At 42.2% G+C, this 18,062-nt stretch overlaps 1 protein-coding gene across 1 annotated transcript in view; it reads left to right on the top strand.

The window, feature by feature from the left end:
* Positions 1–535: 535 nt before the first annotated feature.
* Positions 536–18,062, top strand: part of LOC311100830 (cytohesin-3-like) — a 28,217-nt gene continuing 10,690 nt past the window's right edge. Inside the window, exons 1-8 of the mRNA XM_084141803.1 lie at positions 536–943; positions 12,981–13,063; positions 13,475–13,539; positions 13,955–14,021; positions 14,322–14,440; positions 16,082–16,162; positions 16,361–16,473; positions 17,695–17,843. Of these exons, the coding sequence (XP_083997929.1) occupies positions 925–943; positions 12,981–13,063; positions 13,475–13,539; positions 13,955–14,021; positions 14,322–14,440; positions 16,082–16,162; positions 16,361–16,473; positions 17,695–17,843 (696 nt within the window). The 5' untranslated portion in view covers positions 536–924. The remainder of the gene's footprint in view (positions 944–12,980; positions 13,064–13,474; positions 13,540–13,954; positions 14,022–14,321; positions 14,441–16,081; positions 16,163–16,360; positions 16,474–17,694; positions 17,844–18,062) is intronic.

Below are 18,062 nucleotides of genomic sequence, written 5' to 3'. Positions count from 1 at the left end.
ATAATATGGACTTGGTCTTTTACCAAATAGGGCTATCTTCTGTATACCACCCCTACCTTGTCACAACACAACTGATTGGCTCAAACGCATTAAGAAGGAAAGAAATTGCACAAATTAACTTTTAAGAAGGCACACCTGTTAATTGAAATGCATTCCAGGTGATTATCTCATGAAGCTGGTTGAGAGAATGCCAAGAGTGTGCATTAAGGCAAAGGGTGGCTATTTGAAGAATCTCAAATATATAATAAATTTTGATTTGTTTAACACTTTTTTGATTACTACATGATTCCATATGTGTTATTTCATAGTGCTGATGTCTTCACTATTATTCTACAATGTAAAAAATAGTAAAAATAAAGAAAAACCCTTGAATGAGTTGGTGTGTCAGAACTTTTGACTGGTAGTGTACATAGGTTAAATGGAATTAATGAAACATTTTTATGAGGGGGATGGGTTGTCTGTCACCACCGGGGCGGAGCGAAGTGATGACGTATGGTAAACGTTTAGCCATGTAGAGAATCCGCGATCCTTCTTTGCATTGCATTGGACTGCATTGGAGTAGGCTGGCTAACCTGGATAGAGAGGGATGGTAGTGGCAGGATAGCTATTCTCATCGGATTTAATACACCCAATTCTTGGAAATATTTCTTATACACTTACATTTTTATTTGTAATACATTGATGTGTATTTGGTGATAGCCTAGATTTCTCATGAAGGTAGGCTGCTTTGTTATTAATATATTCCCGCTGTTGCATTTCGACTGTGCACAGCTCAGCTCCCTGTGAGTCTTCGGTCTGTCGTTACAGGCTATAGATAGTAGCCTATCTACCGTTTATAGCCAGTAATAAAAACACGTCTACCTTGACATCTCAACTTGACCCACCGATCTGATTTCTGGACTGTCTCATCACGGAATTCACGAGATGGACGAAGACAATCACGGTAAGACGCACGATGATGATTCAATCACCGTCTCTCTTTCCCTCTCTCTGTTCCATCATCTGCTGTGGTGTGTACATGGACTGATAGGGGCTATATGTTATGCGCCGTAAAGCATGAGTCGAGGCATACAACTGTAACCACCAATGCATGCATTTAATCATCAGCAATGTATCTTTATTTTCCTTCAACACTAAGGTATTAAGAAATGCAACGGTATTTTTATCAACTGTTGTCAGACATGGGGTTACATCTGGGGTAGGGTATAAAGAGGGTATATAGTAATTGACCTCAGTGTGAGGAATGCATGAAAACGCATGCAGCAATGTTTAGTGCTTCTTCGACAAAATTCGTGTGTGTTTAATGTTGCGCTGAGTCGCTTTGAAGTTTGTGCTGGAGCTCAAGCTAGGCTACGCTTCTTTCCATTATAAAGCAGTTATATTGAAACAGCCGCTCAAGGCCCTGGACGGGTGAAAAAGATAAGATAAAGGTATATTTTTTAAAACCAGGAAAGCCGACTTTTGCGGTTGGAAGGCCTTCAAAACAGTCTCATTAATTACATCCTTCATAGTGGTATCCGTTCCAAATGGTTTTATTTAAATGACAGTGCTAAACTACAGCCTGTGGCATCCAATAGTCCTACTGCTTGCATGATGCAAGAGAAGACACACACAATATAGTTTGATAACCCCCCCCCCCCACACACACACACACACACACAGTATAGTTTGATAACCCCCCCCCCCACACACACACACACACACACACACACACACTTACACAATCTCACACACACACAAACACCAAATCTTCCAACCCCATCTCAAGGCAGGGGGCGAAGGCCATGTAAATGTGTTGTAAACATTTGTCTTGAGAAGAGAAGCAGTTAAACTGTGAGAGATTAGCAGATGCTGAAGAGGGGACCCTCTACATATCTCACCCCTCCTCAGCCCACACTGGTCCATCCTGTTGCTGTAGCATTAACCCTTTTCATGCTCTACATAACCCCTGTCTCAATAGATTTGTCCCTGGTTAAATGAAGGTTTAAGGGCGGAAGGTAGCCTAGCGGTTAAGAGCGTTGGTTCGAATCCCGGGCCGACAAGGTGAAAATGTGTCAATGTGCCCTTGAGCTAGACACTTAACCCTAGTTGCTCTGGATAAGAGCGTATAGTAAAATGTGTGTGTGCTCAAACCATACTGTACACTATGTTGGCATGCTAAATTTACCCCTGATAGTCAGAGTAGCGCTGGGTAAAATGCCTTTTTAATTCAAGCCAAAACCCTTCAACTCAAATCAGTGCAGCGCAGTGTAACGCTTCATAAAGTCATGGAGCTGTACTATACTGTGCAGCATATGGTCAAAGTTGGGGTATAATTTGTTCCACCTCCATTTACTGCCTGCTAACAAGGAGAGGAAAAAGGCCATGATATAGGATAAGGTAATGTTCTTATATGGGCTGATAGTGAGCATGCATACTGCCTCTCATAGGAGAACAAACCGAGATAATTACACAGAAGAGCACACACAGAAGAACACAACACACACACACACACACTCCGGCACGGTCTGAGAAACTAGGACAGTGAGTAGAGTAGAATATGGAATTAATTAATGCGTGTTTACTCCTACTTCTACACACTTGGCTCACTCCTCTATGCTGTTTACATGCCACAAGACAGACGTCTGCAATCACATTGTGTAAAACAGACCCTAAATCACAAGTGTTGTATGGCACCAAGTCTATTTTATAGTCTCATTGTGTAGTTAGGCTGGTAGAGTGAAAGCAGAAATGAAATACAATGTAGGCCTACAAATTGGCCAGCACTCACTTGATGCTGGTTGTGTGTTTTTAGATCCTCTCGTTCCTCTAGTTTCTGCAGCGATATTTTCAGCTTTGCCTTTGTCAGGAAGGAAAGTGCTCTGTTTGAATGGTGTTTTTACTAAGTGCTCTGGTTGAATGGTGTTTTTACTAAGTGCTCTGTTTGAATGGTGTTTTTACTAAGTGCTCTGGTTGAATGGTGTTTTTACTAAGTGCTCTGTTTGAATGGTGTTTTTACTAAGTGCTCTGTTTGAATGGTGTTTTTACTAATTGCTCTGTTTGAATGGTGTTTTTACTAAGTGCTCTGTTTGAATGGTGTTTTTACTAATTGCTCTGTTTGAATGGTGTTTTTACTAAGTGCTTTGTTTGAATGGAGTTTTTACTAATTGCTCTGTTTGAATGGTGTTTTTACTAATTGCTCTGTTTGAATGGTGTTTTTACTAAATGCTCTGTTGGAATGGTGTTTTTACTAAATGCTCTGTTGGAATGGTGTTTTTACTAAATGCTTTGTTGGAATGGTGTTTTTACTAAGTGCTCTGTTGGAATGGTGTTTTTACTAAGTGCTCTGTTTGAATGGTGTTTTTACTAAGTGCTCTGTTGGAATGGTGTTTTTACTAAGTGCTCTGTTGGAATGGTGTTTTTACTAAGTGCTCTGTTGGAATGGTGTTTTTACTAAGTGCTGTGTGTCTTGTCAGTGTTTCTTGTGTCGGGATCCTGATAACCCTAGTGACTCCCTCTCTCTTTCAACACAATTTTTTCTATTTGACCGTGGGAAACACCAAATGGGAAACCCCTTTCCTTCCATTCTCTCTGGGCAGAAAGTGTCTGTGTGTTTGTGCATGATTTGTGTGTGTGTGTATTTGTTCTTTGGCAGTGTAGGTTTGCGTTGTTGAGGGGCAGTTGAATCTGTCAATAGGTTTTTCTTATCAGAAATGGGCACCTTGACAGAAATTATTTTTGCAAATGAATACTTTATTATTTTATGTTGAATTCATGGCCATTTTACTGTCAAGTCCTTTGGCTTTCATACTGTATCTTGGGGACTGTAATTACGCCATTTATAAATCTCACTGGGCATGGAAACATACATGTTCTTTGAGAAGAACATCAATACAAACTGCTTGAGTCTTTGGGGTGTTGAAGTTTCATATGAATCCAGACATTAGTGGTTTCCTGCCCTGAATCGACACTATAGGTCTATTTAGTTGGCCAGCAGTCTTTGTTGTGGCGCTAGGATGAGGGGTGTGAGGGAACATTAGAGAGTCATTATTGCCATGCCGTGGACGCCTTGTGGCTGGTCTGTAGCTCTAACACTGCCTGGAGGGCCTTCTGGCTTGCACAAAGCATGCAGTAGCTACAGCCATAGGCTATATGGCTACATCAGATACAGCCAGTCAGCTAACTAGCCCCCCTACGCAGCTGTTTCTCTCTCTGCATTCTGGTTTGTCGGAATAAGTCCTGTTCTCTTTCTCAAGTTTTCTTTAGCATCCTGTGTCTTACTGTCTTCCTTCCCCACTGTATCTTTAAGATGACATATTTCTACTCTGTGTGCCATATGATACATTTTATATTTAAAGCCCAAAATAGGCTTTGACTTGATTCTTTTGAGATTACCAGAATGAGAATATAATCTGTTTTTCCATCCTTAAGGTAGCCTTTATGAGGCCTCCTACCATGTTGCCTTATTGAAACAGCTTAAAAGGAGATTTAGAAAAAAGAATTCAGTTCATTTTGACTGTTAAGATTGACTTTAGTGTATTGTGGGACAACATTGAAGGATTAGGCTAGACAATACACACACACACTGTTTAAGGGGTGAGGCATCTTTGGCACTGCACAGACTTGGTTTAAGGAGGGATTGAGAGGGACTCTTAAAGGATTCCAGTACTGCTGCCTCGTCTGTAGAGAAACACCACATATGGAATTGATTATGGGGAATACTGAGGGGGCTTCCCAATGTGTTTTCAGTGCCATGGAAGAGAAGGTAGCAGACTAGCACGTACGACTGTCTGGAAGGGTTGGCATGTCCCACAGATGATTTTGTTTGGATGCAGTATATTGCCTTGATTGTTACTGAGTTATGGAATGAGGAAAGAGACAGACAGGGACGGAGTTCAGATAGAGGGGGAGAGAGTAGAAGAGATGTAGAAGAAAAGAGAATGACTGAGAAATAGCAAAAGAGAGCGAGACAGAGACCGTACTTTCCTTGAGTAATATGCATCTTATTTCACTAGTAGGGGAACTAAATAGAAGTAGATCCAGTATTAAGAGGGTAGTTAGAGGCTGGATAGAGGCTGGAGGCTCCAGGGGTTGTGTGCATTTCTTGGCCAGGCTAGGTAAGTGCTGCTTTCTGGTAGAACTGGGCGATATGGACAAAAATCCATATAATGATAAATTGACTGAATTATCACGATAACGATAAATTGAACGATAAGTTTACAACATTAATGTGCACCAGTTACTTTTTTTTACATTACCCTTAAAACTACTACTACTACTTTGAATGTTGTGGCTATCAATTGTCCCGTTAGCAATAGCCTATATTAAGACTTATTTCATTTCAAATGTCACATTCTTCTAGTAAAGGCTACTTATCGTTATTGTCGATATCAGTAAAATGTCCTCGATAAGTGGTTGTTTCGGTCGGTATGGATAATTATCGGTTTATCGTCCCAGCTCCACACTCTGGAGCCCTCAGCCCTGTGGCCCTGAGAACACAAGAATGTAGAACCAGAACACCTATTCAGAATTCACAGGCATTCTAAAAGGAAGAAGTGTGCTGTGCTTGTATTTTCAGAGATTCTAAAAGGAGGTGTGCTTATAGCTAGTAACTACGCAAGATGTACAGGTAGACATCAAAGGTGTGCTTATAGATTGTACAAACGCCCATCCTAACTACACAATATATATCACAGAGATCAATAAACTTCGTAGGTGTTCTGTGACTGTTATTTTGAAGTGCCCTGTGTGTCTTTCAAGCCTCCAACAGGTCAGCCAAAGACAGCGTTGCTCCGCCCGGTCAAAGTAGACAAGCATCAACATCCTGGACCTCCAGGCAACAATCGCCAGGCAGTAGTTTGTCTTCAGTCTTCAGTCACTCAACCCCCATCCAGCTCTCTTATTAGAAGTGGGTGCCAGAAACAGCATCAATCTCATTCCAAGGAGTATCAAATCTACAGAATATGAATGCTCTGGCAGCAGGCATATGGCCGTGGAGTATCAGGCCCTAGTTGATATAAGGCCCCAGCACATCAAATCAAATATTTACATTCTAGTGGTGATCCTGAGCAGATGTTGGACATGAGGGGACATGATGTCTGGACAGACCAGGATGGAGGGAGGGACCACCCGGATGGATGGATCACCCCCTAGCAGGGGTCCGCTCCCCGCTCCCTAAAACAGCAGATTAAACAATGCAATCATTGGATGGCAGTTTAGTTTAGCCCCCCAGTACTAGATCCTAGATCTCTCTAAATCCTAGTACTAGATCCTGATCCACAGAGGTAACTAAACCCCAAGATATTACCCTCCAAAATCTTTGCTCTCCTTTCATGCAAGGATGTGAGCTACTGTAGTTACTGGAAAAGAATGGTATAGTTATCGCTCCTGCATAGTCGCATTCATAGATGCACATTTATAGTATTTTATCAGGATCCACAAAGCAGTGAGGTGCAACATACCCAACTATTGAAAAGGCCAAACAGAGGCCGGATCTTACATTCATGAAAATAAAACACTTCCATTAGCTACACTGACTAACATAGAGAATACAGTACACACTCTCATCATAACCCATTGCCCTTTGGCTTGCCCTGTACTAATCATTCCGCACAATTAACTGCCAGGTTGCATCTCCGTACAGCTAAACAAGACTACATATGTTTATTACTGTTACTGTGTCTGTCCGTGTTGTCACTGCCAAAGTAGGTTACAGAAGAGAGAGAAAGAGTGGCTGGCTGGCTGGCTGGCCATTGGAAACAACATCTGTGTGTGCACTGTATACATCCCACTTCCACTGTGGCCGTCAGCCCCATGGTCAGATTGGGATTAAGAGCTGTGGGGGTGGGTGTTAGCGGGATTAAAGCCAGCTGGCAGCACGAGCATGTGTCTGTGTGTGCTACAGTTTGCATGTACAGGGCTGTGAGAAAGTATTTGCACGCTTTTCTCTATTTTTGCATATTTTTGATACTGAATGTTATCAGATCTTCATCCAAAACCTAATATTAGAACCTGAGTTTACAAAAAAAAGGATACTTATTTTATTTATTTAATTAACAAAGTTATGCACCACCCAATTCCCCTGTGTGAAAAAGTGATTGCCCCCTTACACTCAATAACTGGTTGTGCCACCTTTAGCTGTAATGACTGCAACCAAATGCTTCCTGTAGTTATTGATCAGTCTCTCACATCGCTGTGGAGGAATTTTGGCAAAGCATCCCCAAACCATCCCAATACCACCACAATGCTTGACCGTTGGTATGAGGTTCTTACTGTGGAATGCAGTGTTTGGTTTTCGCCAGACATCATATAATATAATAATAATATGCCATTTAGCAGACGCTTTTATCCAAAGCGACTTACAGTCATGCGTGCATACATTTTTTTGTGTATGGGTGGTCCCGGGGATCGAACCCACCACCTTGGCGTTACAAGCGCCGTGCTCTACCAGCTGAGCATCATGGGACCCATGTTGTCCAAAAGTTATACTTTTGACTCCTCTGTCCATGGAACATTATTCCAAGAGTGTTGATGATCATCCAGGTGCTTCCAGGTGCTTTTTGACACACTTGAGTCAGCTTGAGTCACACTTGAGTCAGATTACCTCATACCAAAGGTCAAGCATGGTGGTGGTAGTGGGATGGTTTGGGGAGGCTTTGCTGCCTCAGGACCTGGACGACTTGCCTTAATAGAAGAAGCATGAATCCTGCTCTGTATCAGAGAATTCTACAGGAGAATGTCAGGCCAACCGTCAGTGAGCTGAAGCTGAAGCACAGCTGGGTCATGCAGCAAGACAATGATCCAAAACACACAATCAAGTCTACATGAAAATGGTTAAAAAGCACGTTTTGGAATGGCCTAGTCAAAGTCCAGACCTAATCCCAATTGAGATGTTGTGGCAGGACATGAAACGAGCAGTTCATGCTTGAAACCCTACAAAATAAGTATTCTTTTTTTTTGTTATGTGTAAACTCAGGTTCCCTTGATCTAATATTAGGTTTTGGTTGAAGATCTGATAACATTCAGTATCAAAAACATGCAAAAATAGAGAAAATCAGAAAGGGGTCAAATACTTTTTCATGGCCATGTATGTATGTATGTATGTAGGTAGGTAGGTAGGTAGGTAGGTAGGTAGGTAGGTAGGTACAGTTGAAGTCGGAAGTTAACAAACTATAGTTTTGACAAGTCGGTTAGGATATCTACTTTGTGCATGACACAAGTAATTTTTCCAACAATTGTTTACAGACAGATTATTTCACTTATAATTCACTGTATCACAATTCCAGTGGGTCAGAAGTTTACATACACTAAGTTGACTGTGCCTTTAAACAGCTTGGAAAATTCCAGAAAATGATGTCATGGCTTTAGAAGCTTCTGATTAACATCATTTGAGTCAATTGGAGGTGTACCTGTGGATGTATTTCAAGGCCTACCTTCAAACTCAGTGCCTCTTTGCTTGACATCATGGGCAAATCAAAAGAAATCAGCCAAGACCTCAGAAAAATAATTGTAGACCTCCACAAGTCTGCTTCATCCTTGGGAGCAATTTCCAAATGTCTGAAGGTACCACGTTCATCTGTACAAACAATAGTACGCAAGTATAAACACCATGGGACCACGCAGCCATCATACCGCTCAGGAAGGAGACGCGTTCTGTCTCCTAGAGATGAACGTACCTTGGTGCGAAAAGTGCAAATCAATCCCAGAACAACAGCAAAGGACCTTGTGAAGATGCTGGAGGAAACAGCTACAGAAGTATCTATATCCACAGTAAAACGAGTCCTATATCGACATAACCTGAAAGTCCGCTCAGCAAGGAAGAAGCCACTGCTCCAAAACCACCATAAAAAAGCCAGACTACGGTTTGCAACTGCACATGGGGACAAAGATCGTACTTTTTGGAGAAATGTCCTCTGGTCTGATGAAACAAAAATAGAACTGTTTGGCCATAATGACCATCGTTATGTTTGGAGGAAAAAGGAGGGGCTTGCAAGCCAAAGAACACCATCCCAACCGTGAAGCACGGGGGTGGCAGCAGCATGCTGTGGGGGTGCTTTGCTGCAGGAGGGACTGGTGCACTTCACAAAATAGATGGCATCATGAGGAAGGAAATTATGTGTATATATTGAAGTCAGGAAGTTAAAGCTTGGTCGCAAATGGGTCTTCCAAATGGACAATGACCCCAAGCATGCTTCCAAAGTTGTGGCAAAATGGCTTAAGGACAACAAAGTCAAGGTATTGAAGTGGCCATCACAAAGCCCTGACCTCAATCCTATAAAAAAGTTGTGGGCAGAACTGAAAAAGCGTGTGCGAGCAAGGAGGCCTACAAACCTGACTCAGTTACATCAGCTCTGTCAGGAGGAATGGGCCAAAATTCACCCAACTTATTGTGGGAAGCTTGTGGAAGGCTACCCGAAACATTTGACCCAAGTTAAACAATTTAAAGGCAATGCTACCAAATACTAATTGAGTGTATGTAAACTTCTGACCCACTGGGAATGTGATGAAAGAAATAAAAGCTGAAATAAATCATTCTCTCTACTATTATTCGGATATTCTCACATTCTTAAAATAAAGTGGTGATCATAACTGACCTAAGACAGGGAATTTCTACTAGGATTGAATGTCAGGAATTGTGAAAAACTGAGTTTAAATGTATTTGGCTAAGGCGTATGTAAACTTCTGACTTCAACTGTATGTATGTATCAGAGGAGGCTGGATTGGAGGAGCCATAGGAGGACTGCTCATTGTAATGGATAGAATGGAATAAATGGAACAGAGTCAAACATGTGGTTTCCATATATTTGATGTGTTTGATACCATTCAATCCATTACATGTGCACGTCCTCCTATAGCTCCTCCCACCAGCCTCCTCTGGTATCTATGTATGTATGTGCACCACATGAGGTTGGTGGCACCTTAATTGGGGAGGACGGGCACGTGGTAATGGCTGGAGTGGAATGGTGGAATGGTATCAACTACATCAAACAGATGGTTTCCATGTGTTTGATGCCATTCCATTCACTCTATTCCAGCATTATTAGGAGCTGTCCTCCCCTCAGCAGTCTCCACTGATGTGCATGCATCTGTGTATGTGTGTTTGTATCTATGTGCGTATGTCTATGTGCTCCTGCATCTGCATGTGTGCATGACGTGTGTTCCTATAAATGTGTGTTTGTGCGTGCATGTAAGGCCAGTGAGTGGAGCCCAAGTGGTATAAAGTTAAAGGGATTGGTGACAGCAGGCTTCAGATGAGGGGTTAGAGCCAGAGGTGGCTCTCAGTGACAGCCTGTCTGGCCTGTCTATCTCATCCCATCTCCCTGCTAGGGCCAGTGGGGTGACTGGGTTCTCCCATGCTCCAACACACAGACCAGGCTAGCTATGGGTCAGTAAAGATAACCCGCCAGGCTGTGCCCATTACCCAGTTTAGCTTTTAAAATGGGAAGTTGGCCTGTCAGTGAATGAGTATGGGATTTGGTGAGAAGTTGGCCTATGTACAGTAACAGAGTATGGGATTTGGTCTAAGTCCCACTCTGTTCCACTGGTCAAGCTGGGATGAGTGGGGGTTTTAATGATATGAGGGTCACTAAGGGTCTGACTTTAAGGATTTATCACACTGTCCATTCCAACAAGTGGCAAAAATGTGGTGAAATGGACAGTCTGTTTCGTGTCAATTTGAATGTGTATCATGTGCAAGGCTATTTTGTACTGTAAGTGGACTAAACATAACGAGGCAGGCTTTCGTACCCCCAAATGTATCCCATCCTATCAGATATTCTGCAGAGTAATGTGCACAGATCTCAAGTCAGAATTAGTCTCTGTTCCTGTATCATCAACTACCCCAGTTGCAGAGGGAGGGTAGTGAACAGTTGGTCGTTTTTGGGTGAGGACCTCATCGTAGGAGATTGAGGGGATTTATTTTTGGGGATAAATTGCTAGAGGCTCTGCTCTGTGGTGCGCATGTTTGAGTTTATTTAACCCCTGCCCCCTGGCACCAGCTTTGCACCTGCTCAACCCAACCCGTTGCTCCACTCTCTGGAGTAGATTTGACTCAGTAGAGTAGATGTGTAGCTATTTCAGTGGCACTCAACTGCAACTCTCAAATCAAATGGGATTCAGATAAAACTTTGTTGACATACCTGTGGCACCTAGACGGTGTAAACGGGTGGAATACAGACTGGTGAAGAGACATTAATAACTGAGAAAAATAAGACTGAGAAAGACTGGTTTTGTTGATAAAGGAACCATTCAGTTGTTGTGACTGTCAGAGCTCTGGACCCTGCTAGTTTCAGAAATGACTCCTCCTCTGTCTGCCAACTGGAGACTCTACTAAACTAATTTCCTGGATTAGTCAGAGGGCAGTTGCCAGGGTGGATTGTATTAGCAATCTAATTTGTAGACCCCTACCCTATCTTCATGTTTAATGTCCACTACCAATGGACCAGAAGGGTCCATTTATTACCCATTTAAATGTTCCTTCCCTGCCTTTGCCTTGCTTGTTTCCCTGTTGATCTGATAAATGAAGGTGTGTTTTGTAGGGTGATGTAATGGTCAGAGCAGATGTGGTGTAGGGAGGCTTCTGAAGGGAGCTCAGCCTCACATCTAGGCTGCTTAAACCAGACGGAATGCTGCACTCATGTGGTGTGCTCAGTCTGAGCAGCGTTCAGTCTGGTTTAACCAGGCTAGCTCCGATTCACCTTCTCATTAACATCCATGATGAATCAGATAATAATCAGCCAGATGAATTTACCCAGACGGTCCTATTAACCAGGATACATATTAGAGCCTCTGGTCTCAGGCAGGGGGAAAAACCAGGCTACGTTCTCTCTATGCAGAATATCATCAATCCAACAAGCAAATTATGAGAAATAACAGAAGTCTAAAATATTTGCTGTAAAAAGCAATAATCTAATTTGCGTTGAGTTGATGACACACATTATTATAGAAATAGACTCGAATGGGTTTCTGGTAAACAGGATTCAAGATTTCTTGTGATCTTGGTAATAATAAGAAAATTCAGTACATTGCTGCTTTGAAATAGAAAATAGAAATATACCAAATTGAAATTACCATACATTTCCTATCATAGATAACATTGTGCCACTTTAAAGAAGAACTTTGGTCATTTCTCAATTGAGAGCTGTGTCAACTTGAACTTGAAACTAATTGCATCACAGTCACAGTTCCACTTAGGTTGTATAACCAAAGTGAGGTTAACCCAGAGGTTAGCCAGCTAATGAACGTCTCTATTTTGATGTTGAACTCCAGTCAGTGATTATTGTAGCTCCACATCCCCTCTATTGTCATAGAGCAACACAGAGGGCAGCACAGTGAACCAGGAGGAAATCCTTAACTGGCTCGCTGTCTCACTACCTGACCCCCAGACACACAATGCAACATAGGATTACAAAGATAGTTAAGGGAACAATTATTTTGACTTTACACAGGCTTTTGTTTAATTGTTAGTCTTATTAATATCATTGCTGCGATCAATGTTTAGACCCCTGAGCACCTCTTGTACGAACTCTAGTTGCCAACTACTAAATTAGTTCTGGGCCTCTCTTGAGCTAGGCTCCCATGTTCACTTTTAATTGGCAAGACATGGCTTTAGTTCAGTAGTAATGTTATTCAGTTCTGTAAAAAGGGAAACTGTGAAGTAAATACTGTAACTAACTGGCGGTTAGAGAGGGCGATGGTTGCGTTAATTAACCAAATTCACTTTTAATGAAAGGAAACTTAATCTGGATTGGTTTAATTAAATAATATTCCCGAGCATTAAAAAGGGTCAGAAAACACTTTCATGTGGAATAATTAAGTCCGTACACTTTTTTTTCACTAATTAAGACGAATGTATCTGCTTTGATGTGTGTGACTCTGGATAAACTAGGTGAAACGGTCATAGTACTGTAGCAGTGTTAGTTAGTGTGGTGTCACGCAGTGTAACAAGATGCATCGGCGGTAAGACTAAGTAAGTTTCTCTCTCTGTGATCTCTCTCTTCTAGTACCTGAGGATCTCTCTCTGGAAGAGAGGGATGAGCTGTCAAACATCCGGCGGAGGAAGAGAGAGCTGCTGGATGATATTGAAGTGGGTAGCATTGAAGTTGCTTTGCCTCGGCTTAGTAGCTGCAAAGCTTTGAGGAAGAGTGTATTGTATTTTTCTGACGTGCTCATGTACAGATGTAGGATCTTCATTTTATTATCCTGTTGTTGCAAGACATTTACTGCACAGCAGGAAATGCACATTTGTAGTGTATTCAACATTTTTAAAAAGGCTTCTAAAGTTTGTAATTTCCACTTTAAAATGTCAGACAAAAAAATTATCAACCCCTACAAAAATGTCCATTAATTATAATCCACACAATAATTATCAGGTCCGGTTGGTGCAGGATTATTTTCCTGCTGTTCATTCAATTTATGTTCTAGTACAGTACTGCTTTCACTCAGAATAAAGCCTATTCCAAGAATCCAATTATATTTCATTTTCTTCCCCTCTCAGCGCTTGAAGTTTGAGATAGCTGAAGTCATGACTGAGATTGAGCAACTAACGTGTGTAGGAGAAAGGTGAGTGAACAGCCCATGGTCTCATTCACTGGTGCTTGCATTTGTTTTTCACTGTTCTAACTAGAAGAGTGAAAAATTCTGTGCAGTGCTTTCAATCAACCTTAGCCGATTAACCATATCTAATTTCCATACCCAAAATGTGACAGAACTACTTTATAATCTCATCTATCACCATCAGCCTGCTCAGTTTCCCGTCATTAGTGGATCACTAGTGGTATCTCTGGTGAGAGAGTACATGTCTTAAATCTGGCTCAATGTATACAACACTAATGGGTCACAGGTGTCTGAACAGCTGAAGGTTAAAAAGGCACCTGTGGCTTTTTACATATCAATAAATATGTATGTTTTTGTAGGAGAAGTTGCTTGGTTGTATTGTAGGTTTTTCATGGCTTTCCTTCCATGTCATGTCTCACAGCAAAACAACACAGAGGAACAAACAGATCGCCATGGGGAGGAAGAAATTCAACATGGATCCTAAGAAGGTATTTTCACGTTTATGTGCATGACCAGAGCCTCAGGGTTCAGGGATGGCCACGTCTTAAGTCTTTTATTCCGCCTTGGGATAGCTTTTTGCGGTGTTGTGTCCAGTATATTGAAAAGCTATGTTCACGTTTGCATGTATGACCCAGGCTTCATTGGTGGCCTCAAGTCTTTTATTTCAGTCCTGGTTTTCTGGGTGTTGTCCAGTAATGGAATCCTGTGATATGCTGCTGCTCTACTAGAATCATTCACCCTTGATTGAGATAAACAGCCCACTGTCTGTCGTCCATCTTGTGTTCCAGGGGATCCAGTTTCTCCTGGAGAACGACCTTCTGCAGCACACCCCAGAAGACATCTCTCAGTTCCTCTACAAGGGCGAGGGCCTGAACAAGACTGTCATCGGAGACTACTTAGGGGAGCGGTAAGCCATCCCATCTATCTGCCTAGCAGGGAAACAGTTTTCCCTCCCTGTCGTGCTCCTAAAGCCGCGCTGCAGATTTATGTCCACTGCGTGATTAGTCTGTTTGCTCGCCGAGTCTGAGGCCATCCTCACGGGATATTATGGTCTGCATTTATTGATGAAAGCGGCCACCAGGTTCCCTCGGAATACAAATCACCTTGACAACGAGTCGTCTTGAGTGTCTCGGGTCTCGTCTCCCCCGCTTATGCCACCCCACTGTGGATACCTGACTAGCAATAAAAAATACTTAATTCTCCACAACTCAACCCAGAAACACACTGTCAGGTAACAGAGGAGGGGGGTCGACTTGGGACTAGAGATACAGCAGCTTATTTGACTTAAAGACAACACTGTTGGCAGCTTCAGATGATATCTGAAGGGAAAGACCAGGAGGTTACGTTATATGAAAAACAGGAGTAATAGATTAATGGAGAGAGAGACGGTCTATGTATTGAAAGAGATGTGCAGTGTGACGCAGACTGTGTGTGTTTGCATCAGACGTGTGTGTGCCAGTGTGTGCCAGACGTGGGTGTGTTGGAGTCAGTCATCAATATTAAGAGTCTAGATGTTAAATCTATGATCCCCATACGTCCTCCACTGTACCCGCCTCGAAACCCAGAGGGAATGATCAAAGAACCAGCCCACTCAGTGGAAAGAACTGTAAACATAGGTGGGGCGGCTATACTTAGCATTTAGTCCTAATTGAGTTTACGGGAGGATCTGGAACCTATCATTACACGCACTGTAATTACAGATTTAATGGAGAGAAAGAGAGCGAGAGAGGGATGGAGAGAGAGAAAGAGTGGGTGAATCTGTCTTAAATGACACAATCAGACAGGATCTTTGGTAATGTGTTAGTAATCCTGTCCTGCTTTCCTAGCTCTTCTTATTACTCCTGTTGATACAATACAAGGTTGGATTTTTTCACAGATAATAGTTTTAAGTGATTCAGTAGTAATACATCAGTAATAAAACTGTTTTTTTATCAGCTTCTTTCTCAGATATTTCTCTCTCTGTACACACAGCAACTCTTATTTACTTGGAAAACTTTGTTACAGAAACATTTCCTGAGTTTGGTTGCCTTCTGAAGGTTATGAGTGATACATAATACAATGAGTGTTCAGGCTCAGGAACATTAAATTGGATGTTAAATAAACAACATCAGAGGACCACAGGCCACTAAGCTTCAAAGGTGATGTTGACTTTCTTCAACAAATCTCTCTCACAAAAGACTCTTGTGTGTGGATTCTTGACCATGCCAAGCTTCAATAGCCCAGCACCTCAAGGTATTGGGATCAATTTCAATAGGCCAGCTGTTAAGATTGCTTCCAGACTCTTGCAGAGTTGTTTTGTATATCAATGAAGGCAGAACATTTTCTGGAATTCAAAGGAAAAGGCATCTGCTTGGGCAAAATAAAACATTCGCAGTGGAAATATTGTTTTTCCCTTCTGGGCTCAACCTGCATGTGTGGAACTATTCAATCTCTTCTCCAGGAAATGTTTTGGATATTCCCTTGATAATATTCCCATTCCTTGCTTTGGAAAAATGCCTTGAGGAAAAAAAACATTTCCTGATGGGAATACCTGTCCTTGTGTCCCCAGAGATGAGTTTAACCTCAAGGTGTTGCAGGCGTTCGTAGAGCTCCATGAGTTTGCTGACCTCAACCTCGTCCAGGCCTTAAGGTGAGCTGCATGTTTCTATCATCTAACAGGGAACAAACTACACAAAACTGGTTTTATAAGGGACTGATGGAGACATGTCTATATAAAAATAGACTCCATATGGTATACACTCAATACTGATGATGAAAGTTAATTGTGTTAATCTGTGTTCAATGAGGAGCTAAGTGTCCGAATGTTTCTGCTCTCTGTCTGTTGCAGGCAGTTCCTGTGGAGTTTCCGTCTGCCTGGTGAGGCTCAGAAAATTGACCGGATGATGGAGGCGTTTGCCTCGCGGTACTGTGGCTGTAATCCCGGGGTGTTCCAGTCAACAGGTCAGATCCTCAACATTCAACACTAAGTCTGCCTAAGGGTGACCTAGACCCACAGGGATCAAAACGCTGCTACATTGAAACTTGACATTCACTATCGGTAAGCCCCATAGGGGCTTTGGTCAAAAGTAGTGCACTATATAGGGAATAGGGTTCCATTTGGAACTTACTGATAGTGAATGTCTGTTTACTGTTTTAGATTAGTTCCTATGAGTTGACCACCGTGGGTCTAGGTCACCCTCAGCCTTGCATTCTTCTTATGCGGAAGTAATTCAATTATCACTAATGAATACTTCCTGATCTTGATTGGAGACCTTTGCCATTGCCATCTGTCCTGTGTCAAAAGTTCACATGTGGAATCAACAACAAGTAGTTAGCCACCAAAACATCCGACCATGTAAGCATCTCTTAGGTGGATGAAATACACTAGGACTGGATGAGACAACTTCTTATCCCCACACAATCCAGAATTATTTAGGAAAAAGAGCTACGGTAAGGATATTATTTCCACAATAGGTAATAAATAGTTTATAGTTCATTTTCTATGCCTGTCATGGCTCCATCCAGAGAGGGAGGGACTGTGCAGTGAATCTGTGCTCTCTTCACACAAGACACATCCCACTGGGCACAGAAGTCAATTCAACATCTATTCCACATTGGTTCAACGTCATTTCATGGAAATAACGTTGATTCAACCAGTGTGTGCCAAGTGGGATCTCTGCTCTGAATAAACCAGGGCAGAACAACAGTACTGTACCAGAACTCCTAGCACACTCAGTGGGGGCATCTATGGTAGAGACAGACAATGCCCTCTGGATGGACGAACGGACAGAATGACAGACAGACAGGAGTGTGTCAGAGGGAAACAGAGAATCATTATTTATATCCAGACAGGGACTGGTATGTGTCAGCAGGGCATTAATATACCATCAGTACAGTAGAATGTGTTTTTATAGAAAAGGTCTACTTTCTACTGACTCCGGGTGTCAGTGGGCGTTAATCCCAAAACTTAGTGCAGGAGTGTCATGGATGCAGGAGAGCAGAGGAAAATAAAAGTTGTTTATTGTTTATAGATCAATATTCAGATATGATCGATATATTGACAACACCAGTCTTCCCAAAACATGAATTGACTCTAGTGTCTAGTATCCCTGGTTAACCTCAGTGAAAGGCAGAGAGGTGTTTATTACTACTAAATATTAATTACTTATCTCCCTCCTGCAGACACCTGTTATGTGCTGTCGTTTGCCATCATCATGTTGAACACCAGCCTGCACAACCCCAATGTCAGAGACAAGCCCCCTGTAGAGAGATTCATCTCCATGAACAGAGGGATCAACGAGGGAGGAGACCTGCCAGAGGAACTACTCAGGGTAAGACAGAGATCGTGTGTGTGTGTGTGTGTGTGTGTGTGTGTGTGTGTGTGTGTGTTTAAGTGTGTGTGTGTGTGTGTGTGTGTGTGTGTGTGTGTGTGTGTGTGTGTGTGTGTGTGTGTGTGTGTGTGTGTGTGTGTGTGTGTGTGTGTGTGTGTGTGTGTGTGTGTGTGTGTGTGTGTGTGTGTGTGTGTGTGTGTGTGTGTGTGTGTGTGTGTG

This window comes from Coregonus lavaretus (assembly GCF_964263955.1).
Source record: "Coregonus lavaretus genome assembly, chromosome: 25".
Lineage (NCBI taxonomy): Eukaryota > Metazoa > Chordata > Actinopteri > Salmoniformes > Salmonidae > Coregonus > Coregonus lavaretus.
This window is presented reverse-complemented; position numbering and strand designations above follow the sequence as displayed.